Source organism: Ascaphus truei, chromosome 3 (genome assembly GCF_040206685.1).
Source record: "Ascaphus truei isolate aAscTru1 chromosome 3, aAscTru1.hap1, whole genome shotgun sequence".
Classification (NCBI taxonomy): domain Eukaryota; kingdom Metazoa; phylum Chordata; class Amphibia; order Anura; family Ascaphidae; genus Ascaphus; species Ascaphus truei.
The window spans coordinates 140,728,599-140,753,824 of NC_134485.1; the positions used below are offsets into that span (position 1 = coordinate 140,728,599).

The window sequence follows — 25,226 nt, forward strand, 5'->3', positions numbered from 1 at the left end:
ACCTTTCCACAAATAGTAATCCTATTGTTACCCTATTTATACATAATACTACCTATTACGGATTTACATCCCGGGCAACGCCGGTTATATCAGCTAGTATATATATATATATATATATATATATATATATATATATATATATATATATGAGCATACAGTAATATTTACAGTTGCTTTATGCTTTACTGTGGAGGGTTTTTGTCACTTTTTTTTTACTCACCATAACCTTAATAATTGTGGTGATTACCTAGTCTATAGTCTCAAAACCAGCTTAGCCATTACAACCAACCTCACACTGATGATACCCATCAAGGTTGAAACATTTCTGTGAGTGGGTTTAATGGCTTTGCATCTCATCCCAGCCTCTGTCTAAAAGCTGTGTTTAAAACAGCATACATTGGCTTGAGGATTTGCTTGTGTAATACGAGCTTGAGACAAAAGGTGGCACTGAGTGCTCATTTGCATGTCATTTCCCAGAATCCCTTGCTGCAGTGGAAGCGCTGTATGCTGGGCGATAATGGGGAAAGACAGGGTTGCAGACCTGTCTAAGACATGCAAATGAGCATACAGTAATATTTACAGTTGCTCTATATATATATATATATATATATATATATATATATATATATCACACACACACACACACACACACACACACACACACACACACACACACACACACACACACACACACTTTCCCTGCATCAGAAGCTATTTGATTGGTTTACAGCCTGTCACATGATGAAACCGTCTCTGTAAAAATGAAATTCTAATGACTACAGAGATTCAGGTCGCTCCGTCGCGCCTACTATATAAACGCATGCTACAGATTCAATGCATTTGTTTTGAAGCGACGTCGCGTCGCTGTCGCCATCACTATAAGCGCAGCCTTAGTTGTTTTCATCAACGGGGCAAACTGCAAGACCGCGACTGCAGTGGTGCCGGAAGATTATCGCTGCCGGGGACGCAATCCAGAAGCACAGACTCCCTACAGTGCGCCTGCAGCAGTTCTAGCTTTGAAGTCGCGACTAAGCTTTTTCAGCCGCAGCTTCGGAGACAATACACCTCACTTCATCTGTATGTATGTGAAGGACACAGATAATCTCCACACACTTACTGCAAGCACTCAAGTAATATTTTTGCCTCTCAAAGAGCTACTGGCAGCGACAATGCTGCCATAAAATTTGCTGACAACCACAGTTCTCCCTGATGAAGCTTTAAATGGGTAAACATGTTGGAGGTATACGACCAGAGCAGAGCTTGTGCTATTGACGCTGTGATGTTATTTCTGGATTAGACCCAACTGGATTAAAACACTTACTGATACAGCGTCCGTTATTCGAACACTTCACGCATCATGTACATCGGAATCCCGGTTTGAAACCGCGGGATGAATTCCAGCCTTCCCGCACTAAGATGCGAGTGCAGAAAAACGACTTTTAGTGTTCTGGCTATTAAAAACATGAAATTGACACAGTAGCACAGTACACATTACAATTTATCCATTTTATTGCAAACGAAGAAACAGAATCCATGAAATTCAAACAAAACATCCGCGATAAGCGCGGGTGCCTGGGGCAATTGTCCGCATTCATGCTGCGTGGGGAACAGCAGAGAACTCAAAATCGGCGCCGTGATGTGTTCGAATAACGGCCGCTGCATCAGTAGGTGTTTTCCAACTTGTAAGTGAGAAGATTTTGTTGTTTTTCTGTTGTGATGAAAATGTTTTTACAAATTAAGACTTCCCAAGCACTCTACCTTTGTTCTGTTGTGTTGTTGTCTGCTTCTGTACATAGGGGGAGATTCACAAGGCTTTGATATGGCTCATTGCACCGCAATCAAACTTAACTTCTATTCAAGTCAATGATTTTTTTTATCCTTAGTGAATCCCGGCCATAGTCTTTAGTATTTTTTTTTATGGCGTTCTTATAAATCACACCACAGTCAGTACTGTATGCACATGACACTATTGCTGTTCGCAGAATCCAATGCCATTTTCTTTCTACAGTAAGTGATCTGAAAGAAGGACTGTCTCTTCCTTTCCGGGCAACAATAAGAAAGGTCCATAGTTACATGATTGTTATAATAGCAGGAGCCTAAATTCTTTTTTTTTGCAGTGAAATGGTTTAGGTAACTTTTTTTTTTTTTTTAATTGTACCTCAGGCAGGAGGTCTACAGGGCAAGGATGCGTAACTCCCTGCAGATCAGGAACTATTAATGTCTACATTAGAAATGCCCTATCACTCGTAATAGGTATAACATTAGATGCCAACCGTGGCAGTCATACTCTGTTGGATACGCCATTCCTTCTGTATTCTAACTTCCGTACAGGAATTTTAGTTTTAATGCTGTTTTCCCAAACAAAAATAGTGTTCTGATTAGAGTGCCCAAGAATTTATGTTATCCTAATCTGCTCCCCTTGCAAATCGAAATGCAATAGGAAAAGTGAACAAACTGCAAACCCAAAGACCCTCAGCTTCTTGTACAGAACCCTCCCTGTCTCTTAGACTCTTATCTGGCAATCTGGCATGAGCAAAGTAAAGAGAGAACTAAGAGGAGAAATGGGATGACACATGGGGGGGAGGGGGAGGAGAGGCGAAGACCCCTAGATGATAGACATATGGCCACCTTTGAGACAGAGATGGTGGACGTATTCAAAAGCAGTGGGCGAGTACAATTGCATGCATCGCAGGAGAACATCAGGAAGGAGAGTGACAGCGTACAGGATTTCTAGAAGTCAGTAGCCAATTCCCAGTACGAAAAATCCTATATAAAAGTCAAACTCACAGCAGATATGTTAAATAACTTAGGAAATATCAACCAATGTAACTCACTTGGCTCTAAGAGCTAGTTGTCGATCATTGGGACACACCCACTGATCTGTTCCATTGCTAAATATTCTATCCGTCATGGTGATAATCTGTTAAAAAAAGAAAAAAAATCATTAAAACAAATGTCCAGCCTATTTATTTTTAAAGCTATGCTTACTTTGTAAAGAGTTCTCTAACTAAGACCTACGTTGTCATAATATGTGTTTGCGCCCAAATGCCCTGCATTACTTCTTAGATTAAACAGTATTAGAATTTAACGCCATATTTAACACTGCCAATATATCGATCTACAACTTTAATTACAACTTAATACTGTAGTTCAGTAAATGGAAAATAAATTAAGGATACCATAACACAACATCTAAAAAAAAATGACATTCTTCCAAAACTAAAAAGGTTAGGAAGCATTTATAACACAATGTGACATTTTTAAAGGTTAATCTTTTTATATAGCATAATTACATTACACAATTTTGTAATTCGGTAGCATTGGTATTCTTGCATTATGCATTATACATGTTTGTATCTTCTTCCTCCTATTGCCCATGACAGACAGCTTTTATATGTAAGGGTTCACTTGCTGATTCATCATCACAATTTTAAGACGGTCAATAACCACACACACACACACACACACACACACGCACACACACACGCCAGTGGTTTGTGAACAAGATTTTCAACATGCATATTCTAGTAGTGTGGATGGTTATAAGAGAGGGCTTATTTTAATAAAAGGGAAGCCTAATTAATCATGGATAATTAGGCCTCCAACTTCTAAACCTGGACATGCTGACCCTGTTTGTGTGATACAGAGTCAGATGGCACCTTTAGACTTTATAGATAGTCGACTGACAGTCAAACATAAATTTAAATGTACTGTAAGGCACATTTCAAACCACCATAATCTGTGCCAGTCATGCATTAAAGACCCATAGACAGTAAAGAGGAATAACAAAGCCACGAATAGATATATATGCCATAAAACAATATTTATGAATGTATTTATGCTCAGGCTAGGAGACATACATTAGAAGTGATTCACTAAGGTAACTGATGCTGAATAAAGGATAAATAATTTAAATAAATGTAATAACCAATTGATTACTTTGATGTACTGTAATGTTAATAAAGAAAATATATGCACTACAGGTTAATACAATCAATAGGCTCCAAAAGATTATTGTTTTACCTGCACTGCTAATGTTACTTCTGTTAATTATACTGTATATAAACAAGAAGAATACAGATTGTAAATGAAAAAGTTGTTTATGGATACATTAGCTTTGATTCCAAGGAAAAACAGCAAACACAACTTCTTCCCTTCATTTATTTGTGTTTTATACCTATTTATTTATATACCACATTGTTTTTGTTTTTTTAAAGTGAAACTTCTTAGCCGACGGTAGCTCATTGGAAAATCTCATTAGGTAAAATGGGTTGAGCTGTGACCTCCTATGAAAAAGAAGTAGCACACTGCGCATGTGCAGACTGGGGCAGCAGAAGGGGGGCACAGACCTCAGACTCTCGCTCTCTTCTGCGATCCAGAGAAGGGAGGGAGCAGAGCTGCTGCTACTAGGGGGCTGGGCAGCAACCTCCATCCTGATTGGCTGCATTACACAGCAGCAGCCAATCAGGAGGAGGTAGCAGGGAGCCTGGGGCTGGGGCCAAAGAGCACACAAGAAGCATGGAGCAGAGAGAGGTGCGACTGCCTGTGTCCTCTGTCCGGTGTGTATTTGTTCTATTATGTCCTGGAGTGTGTTTTCTCTAGCTGTCCTGTGACGTTGAGAATGACCGAGAGGGAGAATGACCGTGAGGGGGTTGTGAGAGGATGAAAACACACACACGGCTTGACAAATTACAATTTTTTTTTTTTTTAACGGGCTTACATTCCTAATAAGAACGAATCACTTTTGCTAATATAGTTCACTTATTGCATTACATTACTACAATCAGTGTTAGAAATACATTTATTATATTAAAATGTATGAATGAGAATTTATAGCACAACAATATATATCCCTCACTGACCCCCTTCCCCTCCCCAGGTCTCTCTCACTGCCACCCCCTCCCCAGATCCCTCACTGCCCCCCCCAGGTCTCTCTTACTGTTCCCCCCCCCCCCCCCAACCTCCCCAGGTTTCTCTCACTGCCCCTCCTCCCCAGGTCTCTCTCACTGCCCTCCCCTCCTCCCCAGGTCTCTCCCACTGCTCCCCCCCCCCCCCTAGGTCTCTCTCAATTCCACCCCCCCCCCCCCCCCAGGTTAGGATTGTCAGAGCCTCCGTTTGAGGAGCTGCAACAATACTATTAGCAACTCACAGCACAGGGAGCCACAGTGTACTTAAATTGAACTGTCAATGTGTGCAGCATACTAGAGGGGATTTGCCTAGCCAGGAGTACATTATCCACCAAAGAAGATCTGCAGCGTTTTCCCACCAAAATGGGAGGACCGTATGTGAGGATTTGCAAGTGTTTCTTTTGCTAAATTGTGCAGGGCTTGGCGCGAAGCTAAGCCACGCCCTGCAAAGTGTCCAGTTCGGTGCGAAAGCAGGAGCCGCGCCCATCTGCTGTGAGTGGCTTGGTGCAAAAGCTGAGGCCACACCTCTTTTCATTGTGCTAGTGCTCCTTATTCCACCAGGGGGAGGAGACACTAATCACAAAAAAGAGACTGTCATCACTGGGGGAGGAGCCGGATGCAAGCTACTGCACCCTCAGTTCCTCGTGGGGAGCTAGCTTAGAAGAGCTAATCACTATCTCTGTGAAATATACCCTACCATGAGTGGGTGTAAAGTATCACAATATCGACTACTAGGAGGCTTCCTGGTAGTAAAAGTCAACGGGGAGAGTTACCTCAAATGCATCATTTGAGTTACCTCAAATGCATTACCTCAAATGAGTTACCTCAAATGCGGGGCGGAGATGCAAGTCTGACATCGAAGTGCCCGCGGTGTGGAACCCCACACCTAAAGCCAAAAGGTGTCACTGTCTGCTCTACTAGACTGGAGAAAAGAGGCGGGCTTTCTATCGAAAAGTGCAGCCTGAACTGTGACCTCGGGGTGGATACTCCAAAGGAACCGTGTGTCCTGGTTCCTGAACCAGCTAAAGACTTACCTGGTAAGGTGACCACCCATGTGGAGGCTGAGGCGCTTCCGCTGGTGGCACAGGAGCGAGACCGCTACCTCAAAGTCGCCACCATCGAAAGCGAGGTGTCTCGGTCCTCTTCCCCTGGGGGCGAGTCCCAATCGACATCGGATGACGACTGCGGTAAAAGGCGATCCACGGTGATGCTCCGGGCGGATAAACTGCGGAAGAAACGCCTACCTTCAGGACTGAGCGGGAGCAGAGTCCTGTCCTAATAATGTCACTACAACCTATGGCGCATCTCAAGCAGCAGAGGAGCGCCACGGACATGGCGGCTCCCAGAGAGACCGCGTCGGACGTGCCTGCTCATGGCCAGGAGGACCATGCGACTGCCAGGATTCAACAGAGTGGTGAGGATGTGTCTTCCTACTTCCAGGCTCGAGCGAGGAGGTACCGTCCGGTACCTCTTCCTACACAGAGGATGACAATACCCTTCCGGTGCCGCTGGATAATGCCATCATGGAGGCAACCATCGGGGCGGAGGATACTGCCGTGCCTGCTCCGGTGAGTACCGCTCCACTTGACCTGAACTTACAGTGACACTACGACCGCGTCAAGTGCCGAGGGTGCATGGTCTCTATGGACCCTGATAAGTAACAAGTGCTGACGGTCAAAGGCCATGGTAGGCCTACTAACACTGACCTCCACAGAGATGTTGAAAGGCCTAAGACTGTTGCCACCCGAGCCCGGGAGAGTGAGAAAATAGTTAGAGCTTCTCAGGACTGGAGAGACTGGGTGAGCTCAGATGAGGAACATCCTGATGGAGGAAAGTGGGCTGACTAATCTTTGCAGGGGTAGGGTCAGACAAGTCAGTACAATCAGAGACATCAAAAGTATCCTCTAGGGCAGTGTCTGAGTCTGATGTGTCCACAACCAGTGCTTAAAGCATGGGGAAGATATTGCAGTGGTGGGACCCCATGTTTCAAGGCTATGTCCCCTACATGAACTGGACCCGGTTCCTGCTAATCAGTGAGGACATTGTAGATCACTGGTGGGAGGAAGGAGAGTTCTCTGCATGAGACTACGGAAGCTCTTAGGGAATGTTAGAGGGAGATCAAGCTAGGGCAAAACAACCCACAGGCTTAATCCTACATTTCCATGTGCAGCCCTCCCAGGAGTCATTATTTTGGGTCCTACCAGGCCAGGCCTGCGGCCGTAAATGAACAAAACTCAAGTAGGGCTGATTGGATAATAGTCAAGCAGTCCCATGGTTTCAACTACTCCTATGTCCCTGAGCCCATCATGAGGAAGGTAGAGGCCAACCGAGAGGATTGGCTGAGGGATGCTATAATTGAATATCTAGCCTCCAAGTACAGTCACTCCAGGTACTACCTTGATGAGTAGTGATGAGCCTGCTATCGAATGAGTGTATGAGGATAGGTAGAGGCATCTATATGGATTTGGTAGAGTATATATCTGAACAGAATCCAAAAAGGGTGTACTCGGTCACTGTTCCTGATCACGAGGGCAGGTTAGTTAAAAAGCCTTACCTTCATCAATACTATTAGAGGGTAAGGATTCTCCACGTTATGGGGGTGATCTGTAATGCCTCACTGTTATGCTATCAACTTATAGTATAATGGTTTGTATTATATACACAAATTTATGTTCTCAGCGATGTCCGTGAGATTCCACCAGGGGGAGTGTGTAGACAGGTATTCTTTTTGGCTACTAATCTGCCCTATCTAACACATAAACCCTGGTACCAGTGCAGGCAGTGTTAGGGTTAATCTGGGTTTAACCCTGCAGTAAACAGTTCCCTTGAGTGACAGGGGGTACGGGCTAAGGCCTGTGTACTGCACAATCAGGGGCTCCGACCTTCGGCCTTACCCTGGGGTAGTTAAGGGGTTGCACATCAAAATGTAGTTAGTGTTCTCTCCCCTGAGAGAGAGAGTTCCAGGGAGTGTGGAGTCAGGACTTTGACCACCTTCAATCCCCTCCTTAGGGGAGTGGGATTCCTACCCCTCATCGCACCAGGGGATGAAGGAAGAACAGAGGATAGACCCTTGAGGCCTCAAGCCTCCTGGGTTGATTCCAGGGACCATCCGGAGGAGGGAAGACCATTGAACCAGTTAAAGGCTGTATTCTGTATGCTATGAAGAATAAAGGGTTCCAGTTATTTTATATACCCTGTCTAAGAGTGCAATTAAACAGGGGGGGTAGCAGAAGAGAGTTCTCCTGCAGGGATTGCCTCTATCACTCCTGGAGCCTGCAAGATATGGAGGCGTCACACCAGTGAGAAAGAATCAACCATCACCCCAAAAGCCTGTATTGTCTTCCCCACAACAACAGCAGAGACTCAGCGCTTCTGTGGGCCAACAGGTAACCAGCACAACACACCCTGTAATAGTGTAATCTCCCAGAGGGTGGGGGAAAACCTGTTACATTTACATATGATTTACTTCTGTTTGATATTCCAGTGGTTTTTAACAGGCACTGTGGAGAAATCACAGAGTGTTACAAGAAAAAGAAAATATATAACACATTTAAAACCCTTTTCATATTCCTGTTCAGTACAATAATCCCAAAAAATATTTTATAAAAAAAAGAAGAAGTCATGTCTCGAACATCTCTGATCGAGAAACCTTTATTGTATGTGCAATTTTGTTAACAAAACAGCAACACTAACAGTTCGTTCAACCTCCGCTTTTCTCTTGAGAAAGCCATTAGTATAGAATACATTCTTGATTATCTTAAATGTGCAATGCCATATAGCCAGCCAGAAAATCTTTTAGAAATCATTTTTAGTTTAATTGGCTTCCCAAATAACATCTAAGTACGTACAAACATTTTGCTTTTTTTTTTGTGACAATTTTCACTTCACAAGAGACCTTTCTGAATGATGTGTTTGTCAGTCGAGTGGTTTTTTTTTTGGTTGTTTGTTTGTTTGTTTTACCCCTGTCCACTCTATGCTAATCAAATAGTCTTATGAGGGTAAGGTGGGAGGAGAGGCCATGGCTGTGCAAGTACATGGTGAACAAACTCTGACATTACACAAACTGGAGTGGCCACAGGAAATCAAACCCCTTACAAGTCTCAGCTCACCATGGTTACAAACAAATTATTTATAATTAACTAATAGATAACCGGCCACTGCAATGGAAAATAAGAGAACCGTCATTTGCATACTCCTCAATTCTGTACAGTACTTGGAGTTAAATTGCTGTTCATGTAATAAATGAAAAGATTTTTTTATATATTCTCTAGGATTTAAAGAATATTCTGCCCACCCCCCAAATCGCCTGCCTTTATTTGGTTAATATAATTTCAGACAACACCCCCCCACTCCCGGTCATGAGGACATCAGACTGAAGTTATAGGTTTTTCTTTCATAATATAGTAAGATAAGAGAATATTAACCCAGTTCAAAAAAAAAGGGGAAAAAAATCCCAAAAGTAACCCTTTCCATTGTTATGAGTGCAGCTCATCCTCTCTTTTCTCTATTGTACCTCCATTGGTTGTCAGGATGTCATTGTGGTAACCAAGTTGGTGCTGACACCTCCTCTGCTTCATGCTACCCAATGGCTGATGCCTCCTTGTGCCAGGCCATTATGATGTCACCAATGAACTCACATGACCTCACAATGCTGTGGTCAGCTGCCTATCTAGCCAAAAGCAGAAAGTATTTTGTGCAGAGGAGCCCAGCCAGCAAGGAAACTCAATATATTATTTTTAATAGTAGTACAATGATTTCAAAATACTTATGGGTGTCAGATTTGTTCAATTAATGTTATAAATCATTTTCTGCTATTATTTTTGTAACTTGATGGATGTGTGCAAGGAATTGTTGAACAGTGTGGCTTCTCCTAAAGATATGCTACAAAACCTTGTAGATAACTCTCTGGGTATTGTCAGAGGCCTATCAACATTATTCACATGGCTGGTTCACTGAAGTTCCCAACACTGCTATCTTCCAATGCAGAAAAATACTTTGATTCTGGCTATATTGGTCTTATATCTAGGCACTGAAATATTTGATCTTTACTTTTTTTTATTAATACAGAATATATGTATTCTTGACCCACAGCTAAAGTTATAACATCCTTTCCATATAAAAAATGGAGCACTTTAGGTGCTCCCCTACTCATCTCAACTATTTGCTTTGGTAAATAAACCCCTGGTTGTGTTAATTAGATACTACCCAGATCCTGAACCTAAATCAGGGAGACCAGAATTTTGAAATCTCCGTGTTTGCAGAAGATATATTACTTATCATAACCAGGGCTGTGAAGAGCGAATTCGGGCCCCGGTGGGGAAAAAAAAAATATTCAGGCCCCCCAGCAAAGGCGAACCGGATAAAAAACTTTACACTGGATCTATATTGATGTTCAAAAAAACAAATATGCACTGCAGACGAAAGATAATTAGAGGAGGTGGTAAATCTGAGACATTCAAGAGTTCTTCGACCTACAGCTTTCTTTTTGCACCAGATTTGTGATGATAATCCACGGTAAGAATTGAAAAGGGATGACATTTTTTTTTTAAAAATCTAAAATAAGTTAAAAAATGTATTATACAGTAGTTATTTTCCATTCACTGCAATATAAAATAAATGTGTGATCTCATTTTTATGTTAATAATACATATGATAATATTTGTACCTGTTGAGAATATTAAGATCCTAATGATTTATATCATTTCGTTGCTGAACTAACCATACACTTTAAATGTTAAACTTGTACAGTATATGTAACAGAACACAATGTGTATCACACAACAACTTTGTTGTATCCAGAATCCAAACAGGAACTGGAGCACAGCCTCACCAATGCAACATAGGACACAGGAATTACTTTCAAGGATTTATTGGGTTAAAAGAACATACTGTAGGGACAAAGTCCTGACAAAAACTCTGACATGTTTCACGCTCAAGGCGCTTTATCAAGGAGTGATTTGTCAGGAAACATAACACTCAGTTATAAAGAAAAAACTCCAAAATTGTATCAGCTGTTGCATATAATGAATGAGCTTTCCAGCGAATCACAGAGATGTACTGAGTGACAAAATGTGAACACAATTAATGAAGTGGAGTGTTAATCAAAGCATACAGACAATAAAAAAAAAAAAATGTTTAACTAATCATATTAGTGAACATTTGGTTAAAAGATATGTTTAATTATAAATCTGAACATGTTAAAAAATATATATGTCACTGGAACACCTTGTTTCAAATAAACCGAATAAATCATATTCATATAGTAATTTAGTACCAAGATATATCAATCATAATAAATGCTATATATATATTATACATATATAATATATATTATATATATATATTATATATATATATATATATATTATATATATATATTATATATATATATATATATATAGCATTTATTATGATTGATATATCTTGGTACTAAATTACTATATGAATATGATTTATTCGGTTTATTTGAAACAAGGTGTTCCAGTGACATATATATTTTTTAACATGTTCAGATTTATAATATAATAATATAATATATATATACAAATGTAAATACAACTGTATGCTCATCTGCATGTCTTAGGCAGGTCTGCAACCCCGCCTTTCACCATTATCACCCAGCACACAGCACTTCCACTGCAGCAAGGGATTCTGGGGAATGACATGCAAATGAGCACACAGTGCCACTTTTTGCTTCAAAAACCATTTTATACATACATACATACATACATACATACATACATATATATATATATGTAAAATAATAGATCTTAAACATCTATGGCTTGTGGAAACACCTATACCCCAGTGAGGGACCAAAGTGGGGGAGCTGAGATGTCATAAGAAAAAATGACAAATAATTATTAAGTTCAGGTACTAATGTAAAAAGTGTTTTAGCTCCCATGCCACATTTAACCTCCTGGGGCAAAGTATGTCCACAGTGAATACCCAATACATTTCCCTCTTATTGAGGGTGTTTAATCTATCACCTCCTCTGATGGCTAAAGCTATGTGTTCGATGCCAAAGAATTGAAAACCTTAAATGCCATCTTGATGGCATTCTGTGAAGTGCCTTGACACAGGATGTTCTAAATCCTGTTTTTTAATCAACCTGACATGTTCGGCAATTCTATCTTTCAGGGGCCTAATGGTCCTCCCAACTTTGTTGTATGATACATAACCACGATTTTAAAAAGGTGCAGTTTTCCCCAATATGATCTACTGTATTTTGAAAGTTGGCACAATATATGGTAACACCCATTAAAGCAGATTGCAACCTTAAATTATTTTTTTCCTAACAGTAATTTGTATTTTAAAAGGGCTAAAGCTGCAGCAGTGTCCACATTGCAACTCCTGCTGTATATTCTCACATTTGACACTCCACCAGGCAGCACAGACAATGTCAAAGGATCTTATCAGAGAAAACTGTCTTGTCTTAATTTTTTTAGATAAGATTATTTGATGTTTACTAATGCTACTGTGGCCAGGTCCACCTCTGGGCTCCCAATGACCCCTTATCTCCCGATCCGCTGCGGAAAGGGAGCAGGTGCGTCCGGCGGTTGCGAGGGAGGCAGGAAAAGGTGCCGTTAGGAGCAGGGAAGTTGAGTAGGGCAACCTAGTTGCCGAAGGCTCCCAGCAGCTCCTTTTGCAGGACGCTGCCATGTTAATCATGTGCGCACATGCGCAGAAGTAAGGATAGCGGTGGCCATTAGGGGCATAGGCTCCGCTGGGACGACAATTTCCAGCAGCCCCAGGGGCTACAAACCACATGTAGCCAAACAGCCAATAGGGCTGCAGAGATGACGAAGAAGCAATTAGATATGTTTGGCGCGCTTGGGACACACTAGTCAGTCGGAGCTGGGACAAGAGAGGGATCTTCAAGTGCACCAACAGATCACACTTTAGTTGTGGGCAGCGCTGTCGCAAACATTGGGTGGGTTGACTCTTCTGGACACCTGGGTGGTTGGGTGCCATGAGGCACCTCAGTGCTTTGGGGGAATATCCCATCCGAGTGTGGACACTGTGTTGGAGGACACTGTGGGGTTACGGCCGTGCGTGGCCTATTTGGTGTGGGTGTTATATTGTTATTCCTTTTTCATATGCATGCAGTAAACTGTTATCTATATCAGTGTGTGCATTATTGCATTGGGTACTGTAACGGGGTTATCCAACATAGTTAGGATCCCGCACAGGTGGAGGCACTGTCACCAGACGGATCAGGTATGCCCCAAGCTCCCAGCAGCAGAGGTTCAGGCCTCCTGTGAGCCACAAGTAACGCACAGCACACACTCAATAGCTGCCATATCTCCCGTAGAATGGGGGAAACTGCGATACACTACTACCACAGGAGTTTAGCCGTCATTAATTTAGGATTTGGGCTCATTCTTAAGTAATAACATACACAATTTAGAAAAAGAAAAAAAAAACAGTGAAGCAGGGAAAAAAAGTCAGCAGGGAAAATCTAGACAGAGGTAAAACCAGACACCATATTGTTAAGAAATGTTTAAATAATAAGGAACAGACATGCATGACATTAACTGCTTTTTACTAGTGATGAGCAAATATCTCAAAAATCATGCTGTATTTTTAATAAAATTCACGTACAAATATTAGAACGCCAAGATGGTGTACATAAATTTGAGCAAATGTCTGCAAACCTGCCAGCAGCCACCATTATTCAATTTGATCTGAAATTCGATACATCCAGAAGTTGTAGACCCTCAAATATGCTTTTTTGAGGGGAAGGAGAGAGGGGAGAAAGTAAGGAGTAGAGAGATGGAGAGTTAGAGAGGGAGGGACACCTGTTCACAAAAAGGAGGACACCTGAGATACCAAGGATATATGCAAAAGTATATAACTCGCTCTTACAGCTGCTGACCGAACAATATCCTACATGGTTTTTTTATAAATCAGTTCTATACTATGAGAAAATACTTGTTTAAAAAAAATGCTACAACTGAAGGATATTTTTTATGTATTATATAAAAAAGCATTTTTTGTTTCTATAGCAACCATTTACAAAGTCACATCCCCTTCCTCTTCTGAAACAGGCTTTGGCACACCCCTTTTTGAGCCCTGCCCTCTCTCTAGCAGTGCACCACCTATATCTAGTGACTGCTTGTTACATGATCTTCCCCACAGAACTTTGCATCTTTGATCCTCTTCTGCTGCAGACAGCCATTTAGTGAACCCCTGAGAAGATAAGAATCTTCACAGATCTATCAAAGAACGGATCGATCAGCAATTTCGCTAATTACTTATTATGTAGATTATATTGATGCACGTATTAAAGGGAAAATAAAGATAATCAAAGGCTGCATATATTACACAATAAAAATACATATTTTTTTTTCTTTTTCGTTGCCTCTTGGATTGCAGGTTTAAGGCTCGGTTTTAGGTTCCTTACTCTTCTCTCTATATACACTTTGTGGGTGACTTAATTGGCTCATTTGGACTGGCTATTATCTTTATGTCGATGACACACAACTATATTTATCTAAACCTGATATTACCTGCAATCCAGGTAAAAATGTAGAGTGCTACCAGCAATCACGGCATGGATTGCCTTTCAGTTTAACATGGCTAAAACAGAGCCCCTCATATTCCCTCCAAACAAGGCTCCGTTATTCTCTTCTCCATTATAGTCAGTTCATTTATCTGTCCTCCCTGCCAAACCTTTCTCCTTTACAATCCACTCATAATTTTGCTGCTCAAATTATCTCCTGCTTTTCTAGACACGTATCCGCTTCTGACCTCCTAAACTCTCGGCTGGCTTCCTAATCATTTCCGTATAAACTACCAGACACAAAGTCGGTTATCGTGACTAAAAAAAAATTGACAAAGACCCTCCACCGTACAGAATACCGCAAATAAAAATACCACTTGTGCGCACATTCACATCTCAGATGGATCTGAAACCCTACCTTTCATCATTATCCCTTAGCATACAATGCTTCCACTGCAGCTAGGGATTCTGGGTAATGACATGCAATTGAGCACTTACAGTGCGTCACTTTTTGCTTCTAATCCATTTTAACATGGTTCTTTATAAACTTTTGCCTGCCATATTACACAGCTTTTTCGATACAGCATGGGTTAAAAAAGTGCCAGTAAACCTACTTGCAGATGGATCTCATTAGTGTGAGGATGGTTTACTGGCTTAGCAATGGGAAGCTGGGAGTGGCAGCAACAATGAGACACAAAGTAAATTATGGCAAGTAAAAAAGTGACAAAAACCCTCCACTGTTCAGTGCAAATAAAATGAACACTTATGAGCACATTCACGTCTCAGACAGGGCTACAAACGTGCTATTCCCCATTATCTCTTTGCACAGCGGTGGGCAAACTGGGTGGCGCAAGATAATTTAGGGGGGGGGCACGGGGAAACCTGGGGGCGGGCAGAGCTGGGAACGGGCGGCCAGAATCTCCGTGCTGAGGCTGCTTCTCTTCTCTGCTCTGTGTCTGTGTCAGAGTGGGTGGGGCTTTCCTTCCATACACATAGACATCCCCTCCTCCTCCTGTGTTACCCGTCCCAGTTTTCAGCAGCATGGGGGACAGGAGCTGGCTTACAGGTGAAATCTGTGACGTGTGTGTGTGTTGTGATTGAGTGTGTTGTGCCTGAGTGTGTTGTTATAGCGCGGTCGAGGACCGCGCTATAACGGAGCTGAGCTGTATTTATATTTAAATTGTATACCGTTTAATAAAGTTTTTTTTTAAACTTAATTTTTATTAAAAATTTTAGGGAGAGGGGGAAATGAAGAAAAAAAATGGGGGAGGGGAGGGAAGGGTACAAAAAATAGAGATGGGAGAAAGAACACATTCATTTAGAATTTTACCTAACAAATCATCTTAAAATATTCAAAATCACACAGTTAATATAAATATCATTTTTTTTTACAACAAAATTAAGTGGGTATTAATTTCTGGTTGACTAGCACTCAGAATCCAAGGTAACCACACCTTCTGAAAATCTGTGTAGGTGTCGTTATTAAGACTAACCAATTTTTCCATGCAGCAAATCTGCCAGACTTTGTTTTTACTTTGGAGATTGAGGGAATAATGGTTTGTTTCCATACTGCCACTAGTTCGCGTCTTGCGGCTGAAGCTATGTGGCACAGTAATTTATTTTCATGTCGCGTGAGGAGGTAATATGGTTTGTTTAAAAGAAATAACCAGGGATCCATTGGTAAGTCCAAACCGAAAAACCTTTGTGACCACATTTTGATTTCCAGTCAATAAGCTGCTATGAATGGGCACCCCCACCACATATGTATAAATGTGGCTTGTACTCCACATCCTTTCGGACATATTGTTGGGTACTCTGGGATGAATTTAGCTAGTCTCATGGGGGTTAAGTACCACCTCATCATAACTTTATAGGCATTTTCTCTGATTGTGATACACATTGAGGATGTAGCAACCTTCTGAAAAATATCATTCCAGTCTTCCATGTCTAGTTTCTCCCCCACATTATCCTCCCATTGTAGCATATATTTCAGTTTTTGATTCATATGAGGAGGAGGGCTAACAAAGTACCCATACAGTTTAGATATCAGTCCAGATGTGTTACTATCTGCTAGACAAAGTGACTCAAATCTAGTTAGCAATTCGGGGGGTCTGATTTTGTTATAAAAGGCTTTCAATTGAAGGTATTGGAGGAACTGATTGTTTGGGATAGCCTTTTCTTTGTGGAAATATTCGAAGGGTCTGGGAAATCCCTCTGAACCTACATCTTTTAATCTTGTGACACCTGCTATTTTCCAGTCTATAAACCTATTACGGCCCATTCCTGGACTAAATTCTGGGTTATCATATAGTGGTGTCATAAGTGTATTACGTGTTGTAAGGAAGTGTCGATTCGCAACGGAGTTCCATAATTTGAGTGAGTGAGCTATAATTTGGCTGGATTTGAATATTTAGGGTCTCTTTCTCACTGGGGACCATAGAAGATTACTTAATTCAACTGAGGCAACTAAATCTGTTTCCAATGATACCCAGCGTCTGTGGACTGGATTAGAGTGCCATAGTATTACAGTAGCTGGCTTGTTTAGGCTGCCTTGTAATAGGACATAAGGCATGGTAGACCAGCCCTCCTGTCTTGTTTGGTATATTTAAGATTTTCTTACCAATTCTTGGTGTTTTTTTTCTTCCAGATAAATTTGTTTGTAATAGACTGTAGAGTCTTAAATTCCTCCAATACCAATGGAATGGGTAGAGTTTGGAAAAGATACAGGAGACTGGGCAATATGTTCATTTTTATACTACGTATTCTGCCTATCCATGATATAGCATGGCCGGACCACGACCCAATATCAGACTTAAGAGCTCTCAGGACCTTTGGGTAATTCTCCCTATATAGAGTACTATAGTCTTTTGTGATAAATATCCCTAGGTATTTGATCGTATTCGGTTGCCACTTAAAATCAAAGTTTAAAGCAATCAATTTAATTTGATCTTTAGGCAGATTTATATTTAGTGCCTCAGATTTGTTACTATTAATTTTGAAACCTGAGATATCCTTAAAAGAAGACAGAGTGGAGTATAAATTTGGAAGTGAAGTTTGAGGTTCGGTTATTGTAAGGATCACATCATCTGCATAAAGTGCGATTTTGTATATCTGACTCTTCACCTGAACTCCTGTTACATTTGGGTAGTTTCTTATGTTTGCAGCTAGTGGCTCCATACAGAGGGCGAATAGCAGCGGAGATAAGGGACATCCCTGTCTGGTTCCATTTTTTTATAGGAAAAGTCGCAGAGGAGAAACCTTGGGAGTATATTTTTGCCGATGGTGTAGTGTATAAAGACTCGATGGCTCTAAGGAAAGGGCTTTCCATTCCAAATGCCTGCAATGTCTTTGCCATGTATTTCCAGTCGATTCGGTCAAACGCCTTTTCAGCGTCAAGGCTCAGGACCATCGATGGTATTTTATTTTTGGTAGCTAATGACACCAACTCAATAATGCGTCTGGTATTGTCCACAGCTTGTCTTCCAGGGATAAAACCCACCTGATCCTGATGAACCAGTGATGGGAGGACTTTATTTAATCTATTAGCTAGTATTTTGGAGAATATTTTTAAGTCAGAGTTTATTAAAGAAATTGGTCTGTAGTTCTTACAGTCTGTAGGATCTTTTCCATCTTTATGGATTAGTGTTATGGTTACCTGGAGCATACTGTTGGGAAATTGGGAGTCTATTAGTATAGAGTTGAACATATTTAATAGTACTGGAGCGAGGATATTAGAGAATTTTTTATAGTATAGGTTCGAGAAGCCATTGGGCCCCGGAGCCTTAGCCAATTTGAGATCTTTAATAACCCTGAGAACTTTTCGGAGTGTGAAATTTTGGGCTATTTTGTCTTTATCGTCTGGAGTAATTATGGGGAGATTAGCTGAATCCAGGAAATTTTTCATTTGTGATGTCAATTGTTTGCTTTGTTTAGTCTTATTACTGTCATAGAATTTGGAATAGAAGGCCTGGAATTCCTTAATTATAAGGGTCGGATTAGTTGAGACAATACCCGATTTCTGTCTGATTGCGTGGATATTTCGGTTTGTTGGAACTAATCTAAGTCTAGCGGTCAGCATTTTATCAGGTTTATTTGATTTATCAAAAAATGTAGCTTTAGTAAAAGTGAGGGATTGTTCTGCCTTAGCCATGAGAAGGAGATTCAGTTCAGTTTTGGCCTCCTTTACTTTATTTAGATCTACATGTTGATTCCCTCTTTGGTGTAATTTTGTTATTTCTTCCACTTTTGTTTGGGCCCTCTTTATATTGGCTTCCCTTTCTTTCATTCTATTTCCCGCAATACTGATTAGCTTTCCTCTAAGGATGGCCTTATGGGCCTCCCAGAGAACAAAGGGGGATGAAACAGAGCCTGTATTGGTTTTGAAAAAGAACTCTAGTTCTTCATCCAGTATTTTTTTAATCTCAGGTATTTTGAGTAAGGACTCATTTATTTTCCATTGGGCTGAATGGGGCATTGGGGGCATGTTAAGATGTGAGCATCTCATTTCCACCTGGGCATGATCCGACCAGGCCACAGCACGTATTTTTGAATATGCACAGTATGGTATTGCTCTAGAGGAAAAAAAATATAGTCTATACGGGAATGTGAACCATGAGGAGAGTACTACACTGGCGACACAGTTTATTGCACTGCGGCCAGATCCGCAAGCCGGGAGATTTCCCGGCTTGCTAGTGGCCGCCCCTCGGCGTGCCGCGCGTCACAGACGCGCGGTCACGCGTCATCGGGAGCGTGCGCCCCCTGCACGCGCGTCCAGGGCTCCCCGAGGGAGCCCTGGTGTCCCGCGATGTGGGGGACGGCGGCAGGGGGTTCCGGGGGACCCGGCAGCGGTAGGGAGAGCGCCCCGATCAAAGGGCGCTCTTCCGCTGCTTCGGCGCGCGCCCGTCACCCTCCAGCGCGCGCCAGGCTACTGCTGCGGCCGAGAACGGGCAAATGCTCGAATAAACTCGGCCGCAGCAGTAAGTAAATTCCCTACTTGTTGGGTTAAGTTCTCTCCATCCACCTGACAAATGGAGTTCCTCCAGACTTTTGACCAGGGCCTTACGATCTACCTTTCTACAAATGGTTACAGGCCTAGTCCTATTAGTGTTTGGGTCCATGGCTAAGTTAAAATCACCTCCAATTACAATCCTACCTTTAGCAACCTTTTTTAGGGTACAGAAGAATTTAGTGAAGAATTTGGCACTGGTTTCATGAGGGGGCATAAACATTGGCGAAGGTCAGGTCTTGACCGTATAGCGATCCTGCTAGGATTAGATATCTTCCATCTCCATCTGATTTAGATTGGGTAACTTTAAAAGGAATTTTGTTGGGAGGCTTCCGGTGATGTCACCCGACATGGAGGTGTAATCCGGGAGCTCAGCAGACTCTCCTGAATAACGGCAGACATAAGCACCCTTCCACCCGAAAATTTTGATCAATTTACAGCTCCCCGGTCGGGGTAATAGCTAGAGAATGTCCAGGCAACAAAAGAAGCCTGTGTCCAAAGCGGTATCAAAGTACTTCTCCTCGCAACATAAGAGCCCTGAACTGCAGCCCGAAAAACAAGATGGCGACAGCCCACGAGGAGAACAGGTAAAACAGGGGAAAACAACACGCTCCAAGGAGACCTCCGCTTCAGAGGAACCTCTCACTAGAGCCTACATGGAGGAGCTGATGGCGTCGATGCACACCAAGCTGTATACCTCCCTACAATCGGAAACAAAAGCGGCGGTCATGACCTTTATGCAGGAGATAAATGGCGAAGCAGAAAATACCACCACGCTGGAAAGTAAAATGGAGGAGACCCACCTACACCAGAACGGAGCAGAGGATGAGATCTTTAAATTAAAAGAAGAACTCCATCGGATTAAAGACGGATTAGAGGACCAGGAGAACCGGGATAGAAGGCAGAATCTGTGCATCCGAAAAATCCCTGAGACGGTTCTGCCTGGACTCCTCCGCCCGTACCTTCTAGATTTATTCAAAACAATCTGCGAATCCCTAGAGGACAAGGACCTGGAAATAGATCGGGCCCACAGGGCTCTGGGGCCCAGATCAGAAGACCCGAGCAGAAGGCGGGATGTGATAGTGAGACTGCACAGCTACACTACCAAAGAAAACATACTTGTAGCATGCAGAGGAAAAGAATCACTTACCTTCATGGAGGAGCAGCTCCAAATATTCAGCGACCTGTCCAGGACAACTGTGATCCACAGAAGGGAAATGAAACTCCTGACACCTTCCTCCGGGAAAACGACATCAGGTACCGTTGGGGGTTTCCCTTCAAACTGACAGCAAGCCACAAAGGCAAATATCTAACGATCAGATTCCCGGAAAAAATGGACCCATATGTGCGGGCCCTGGGTCTGACCCCACCGGCTTCATGGGCGCCCGAAAGACAACAGACCCCCACACAAAGAGATGAACCTGATGATAGCAACATTGAGCCGGGAAGAAGAGAGGCCTCTGCATGCCAGAAGACAAGCAAGCGCTGAGGAGATAGCCAGAGACCGTTCCACTCACTTAACACTCACCATGCTGAGCTGATTTTACCCTGCGCAAACATCGCGGGACCTGCAGGAAAACAAACCCATGGGTCTGGAGAGAAATCCCAGCGGCCGCGGAATGCAGACACCGACTCCCGAGGAAGGAGAGCAAGCCCAGTTTTAAAGTTTACAAGTTGTCCAAGTTGTTGCAGCCCTCCCGGTTGATGTTTTGGTGGCCGAGAGGCCCTCACGGTTTGAGGAGCCTGGGCCACGCTTATTACAAGGGAACAGTGAGGGGGGGAGGCGAAGGACACTAAAGCAAAGCGGAAGCCTCTGAACTGTGAGTAATTCTCAACCCTCCCTGCCCCCCCCCCCCCCCCCCGTGTAAGACCCTGGGTCGCTCGTGAGCGAGGCAGCGGCGAAGCATAGGCTCAGAGGCCGAGCGTTTATGCCTGCCCCCCGAGCGAACACAATGCACGGTTGGGGAAGAACCCTAAAGTCTCCAGAGGAGTTGCCGAAACAGGCCCATAACCACATGCAGTTGGCGATCAGCGGCACTACGCATCCCCCCCACCTCCACCTTCCCCCCCCTTTTACCTACCCCCTCCCTATTCCTCCCCCCCATCCTCCCCCTCCCCTCTTGGCATGCAAGGTATTAAGGTACTATACCCTATGCACACGCCTGTGACCCAAGCCCCACGCCTTTGCCTCGTTGGCTATACCAGCCCGACCCACTCAAGATGACCCCTGTATGTGAACTGTGAGGAATATTACCGCAATGTTTCTGTGCACCATTAGCAGCTGAACCGTTAAGATATATGTATGATGGGCCCTCTCTCTCCCCTGCGCGGGAGACAGAACCTAATATGTGAAACTGTTCCATTTGTTTTGAAGCACCATAAGTTGTTGATATCACAATATGACAGATTGAAACCTGAGAAGGTATGCATCAAGCATGTGAATATGTACTGACTCGGCTGACCTCCCCCTCCCCCCACCCCTCAAAGTATCAAGACTTTATGACCCACAAATACACATGGAACACAAGCTCCACAGTATAGCCCCATCGATTGCACAGACCCGAAAGATATAATTTGATCTGGGTTGGTGGTCTCTGAGGATTACTGCCGCACTGTTATTGAGCAACACTGCTAACTGAGACATAGTGAAACACAGACGGTGAGCCCTCTCCCTCCCTAGCACGGGAGACCAAATCTAAACGGCTATAATGTCCTACAAAGAATGAAACGCTAAGAGGTGCTGATTTCACAACATGATCGAAACTTAAAAAGATCAGCATCCAGTGTGTAAATAAGTAAAGATCTGAACTCCCCCACCTCCCCGCTCGGCGTCAAACCCTAGGGCTCTAAGCCCCATAAGCAAACATTCTTAACTCAGACCCCACATTGTAGTCCCGCAATCCACGCTTACTTGAAATAAGTAAGACGCTATATGATCTGCGAAATCCCGCCGCAATGCCATTACTGGAACCCGAGTCTATTAAATGTTCTGTTTACTATGAGTCAGAGCGTCATTGGTTGCTGAACCCATAATATGTAAGGTCAATATTCGAATGTTGTTGTCTAGAATCTATTTGGTAGAGGCCTGATCTTCCTCCCCTCCCCCCCGCTCCCACTCCCTCCCCCCTCCCATGGAATATGGAATCTAAAAATGTTATACTGTTTTTTGAGGTGAAGAGCGTCAAAAAATGTTGAACTTGGAGCTTGTTTGCTTACTAACCAGGAAATGTTACTAACCAGAAGACAATATGTATAACCTGAATTCCCTTCCTCCCCCCCTTTCCCCATCCCCCCCCTCCACAATGAAAACGACCGTTAAACATATAGGCATGCATCCTTCACCCCCTCCCTGCTCTTCCCCCCCCCCTCACCCTCCTTCCCCCCCTCACACCTCACCTTCCCCTCCAACATGCCATTTCCCGCCCCCGGTCTCCCGTTTCATACCACCATCATCTACCTGTTTCCTCTGACTGCCTCCGACAAGAACAACCACATTCCCCCCTTAGTGTACCCATGGAAGGGTACAACCCATAAAGTTTTTCCGAGTCTGCATCCCCCCCTCGCACCCCCGTTCAGGAGTCAACGGATCCCTCCCATTGGGCCTTAAGCCCAAATGCCGGTCAGTACTACCGGTAGTACTTTCAGGGGACCACTCCTGGCCCTCTTTTCACACTATCTCTTCCTGTCGGTTCTGTCCCGTCAGGCCTTTACCCTCTCCCCTCCTTCCCTCTCTCTCTCCCCCAGCCCCCTGGAGCGCCGACCCGGTCCCCCTAAAGAAACCCCTCCCTTTTTGAAAGGGACAAGATCCTACAGAGGAACCAACACACTCTCCCTAGTGGGAAGGGAGTCGCACTTGAGGGAACCACATTATATCAGACCAATGGCTAACCAAACCCCAATAAATTTAATTTCACTAAATGTGAAAGGCCTAAACAATAATAGGAAAAGGAGGTTAGCTCTCCAAGAGATGAAAAGGTCGAAAGGCGACATTGTATTTCTACAGGAGACCCACTTTACATCACAGGAGCTGCCCAAATTATTCAGCAAGGCCTTCCCCACGGGTTACTTTTCATCGTTTAACAGTAAAAAGCGAGGTGTAGCAATTTTAATCCGTCAGGGAACGCCATTCAATCATATCAAAACAACCACAGACCAAGAGGGTAGATTTTTGGTGGTATACGGATCGCTTGCAGGCTCGCGAATTGCACTCGTCAACATATATACGCCCAATGAAAACCAGATAGAATTTCTGAGGGCACTTATGGATAAGATCGACCCAACCTATCTGTATTCAATGGTATTAGGGGGGGACTTTAACATGGTCCTGAATCCATTGGAAGACAAGTCAAGTCTATTAAACCGACCCCACGCGAAGGCCTCCCAAAGATTAGGGAAAAAATTTTAAGAAATCATGGGAGAATACCCTTTGTTGGACATTTGGAGAACACAACATCGGGGCCAAAGAGATTATACTTTTTTTTCCTCACCACACCAGACCTACTCTCGAATAGATTATTTATTCGCCATCAAAACCATTCTAGATGCCTCAACATCCTCGAATATAGGCCCAATTACATGGTCAGACCATGCCCTAATCACCGTTACTCTCGACGCCATTTGTAAAAACGAGCTTGTTCAATTGGAAACTCAACGACTCATTATTAAACTACCCCGAGATCGAGAGAGAAATAAAGACAGCACTCAAAGAATACTTTGCTCATAATATGGAGTCGGTCTCATCCCCGGGAGTACTGTGGGAAGCCCATACGGCAACAATTAGAGGAACCTTCATTTCCATCGCATCCCACAGGAAAAAGACCAAAACAAAGGCTTTTAGAGAATTGACGGACAAAATTTTACAACTAGAACGTCAACACAAAAGTAACCCATCTAAAAAGACATACAAAACATTATCGTCCATCAGAGAGGAGCGCAGACAATTACAACTAGAGGATGTAGAAAAGTCGCTGCGATGGACTAACCAAAAATATTACGATAAGGGGAACAAAGCGGACAGACTATTGGCGAACAAACTAAGAGGCATACAGAAGAGATCACAAATCACAGCTATCATTAGTAGGTCTAGTGAAATTATATACAATGATATAAAAAATTGCAGAGGAGTTTACAGCATTCTATACAGAGCTCTATAATCTGAAAACTCAGGGCAACAAAGTGCCTGAAACAAACTCCAGAATAATTAATGACTATCTCTCTAAGTGTCAACTTCCTAGTCTCACGGAAGAAGAAAACCAAATACTCAATGCAAAAATATCAAAAATAGAGCTTACAGAAGCAGTAAAAACATCAAAGATCTCCAAAACTCCCGGTCCCGATGGCTTCTCCAAAGCCTATTACAAACAGTTCCTCCCGATTCTATCAACTCACCTCCTCAAGTTATTCAACTCTTTTATGGAAGGCTCCCCAATCCCGCCCTCCATGACCAACGCTAGCTTAGCTATAATACATAAAGACGGCAGAGACCCACAACAATGTGGAAACTAATGTCCTATATCCCTACTAAATAATGATCTTAAACTGTACAGTAAGATCCTCGCCAACAGGCTGAATCCAATTTTACCCAGATTGATTAACATTGACCAAGTAGGATTTGTTCAGAATCGCCAGGCCTCTGATAATACGCGCAAGATCATAAATATAACAGATCATGTTCGCATCTCAGGCTCTAAGGCAGTTTTGTTAAGTCTTGATGCAGAGAAGGCATTTGAAAGAATTGACTGGCTCTTTCTGGATAACACAATGCAGAGATTCGGCTTTAATGATGCATTCCTAGAGGGAGTCAGGGCAC

At 43.0% G+C, this 25,226-nt stretch overlaps 1 protein-coding gene across 9 annotated transcripts in view; it reads right to left on the minus strand.

The window, feature by feature from the left end:
- RPH3AL (rabphilin 3A like (without C2 domains)) overlaps positions 1–25,226 on the minus strand; it is a 692,976-nt gene that overhangs the window by 384,582 nt on the left and 283,168 nt on the right. For 6 of the 9 annotated variants that reach the window (XM_075589573.1, XM_075589571.1, XM_075589570.1 and 3 more), the window contains one exon: positions 2,835–2,920. In XM_075589573.1, the coding sequence (XP_075445688.1) occupies positions 2,835–2,911 (77 nt within the window). In that variant the 5' untranslated portion in view covers positions 2,912–2,920. Of the gene's footprint in view, positions 1–2,834; positions 2,921–9,420; positions 9,443–25,226 lie in introns of those variants that run through there. The other 3 variants (XM_075589575.1, XM_075589567.1, XM_075589566.1) reach the window with 1 other exon arrangement.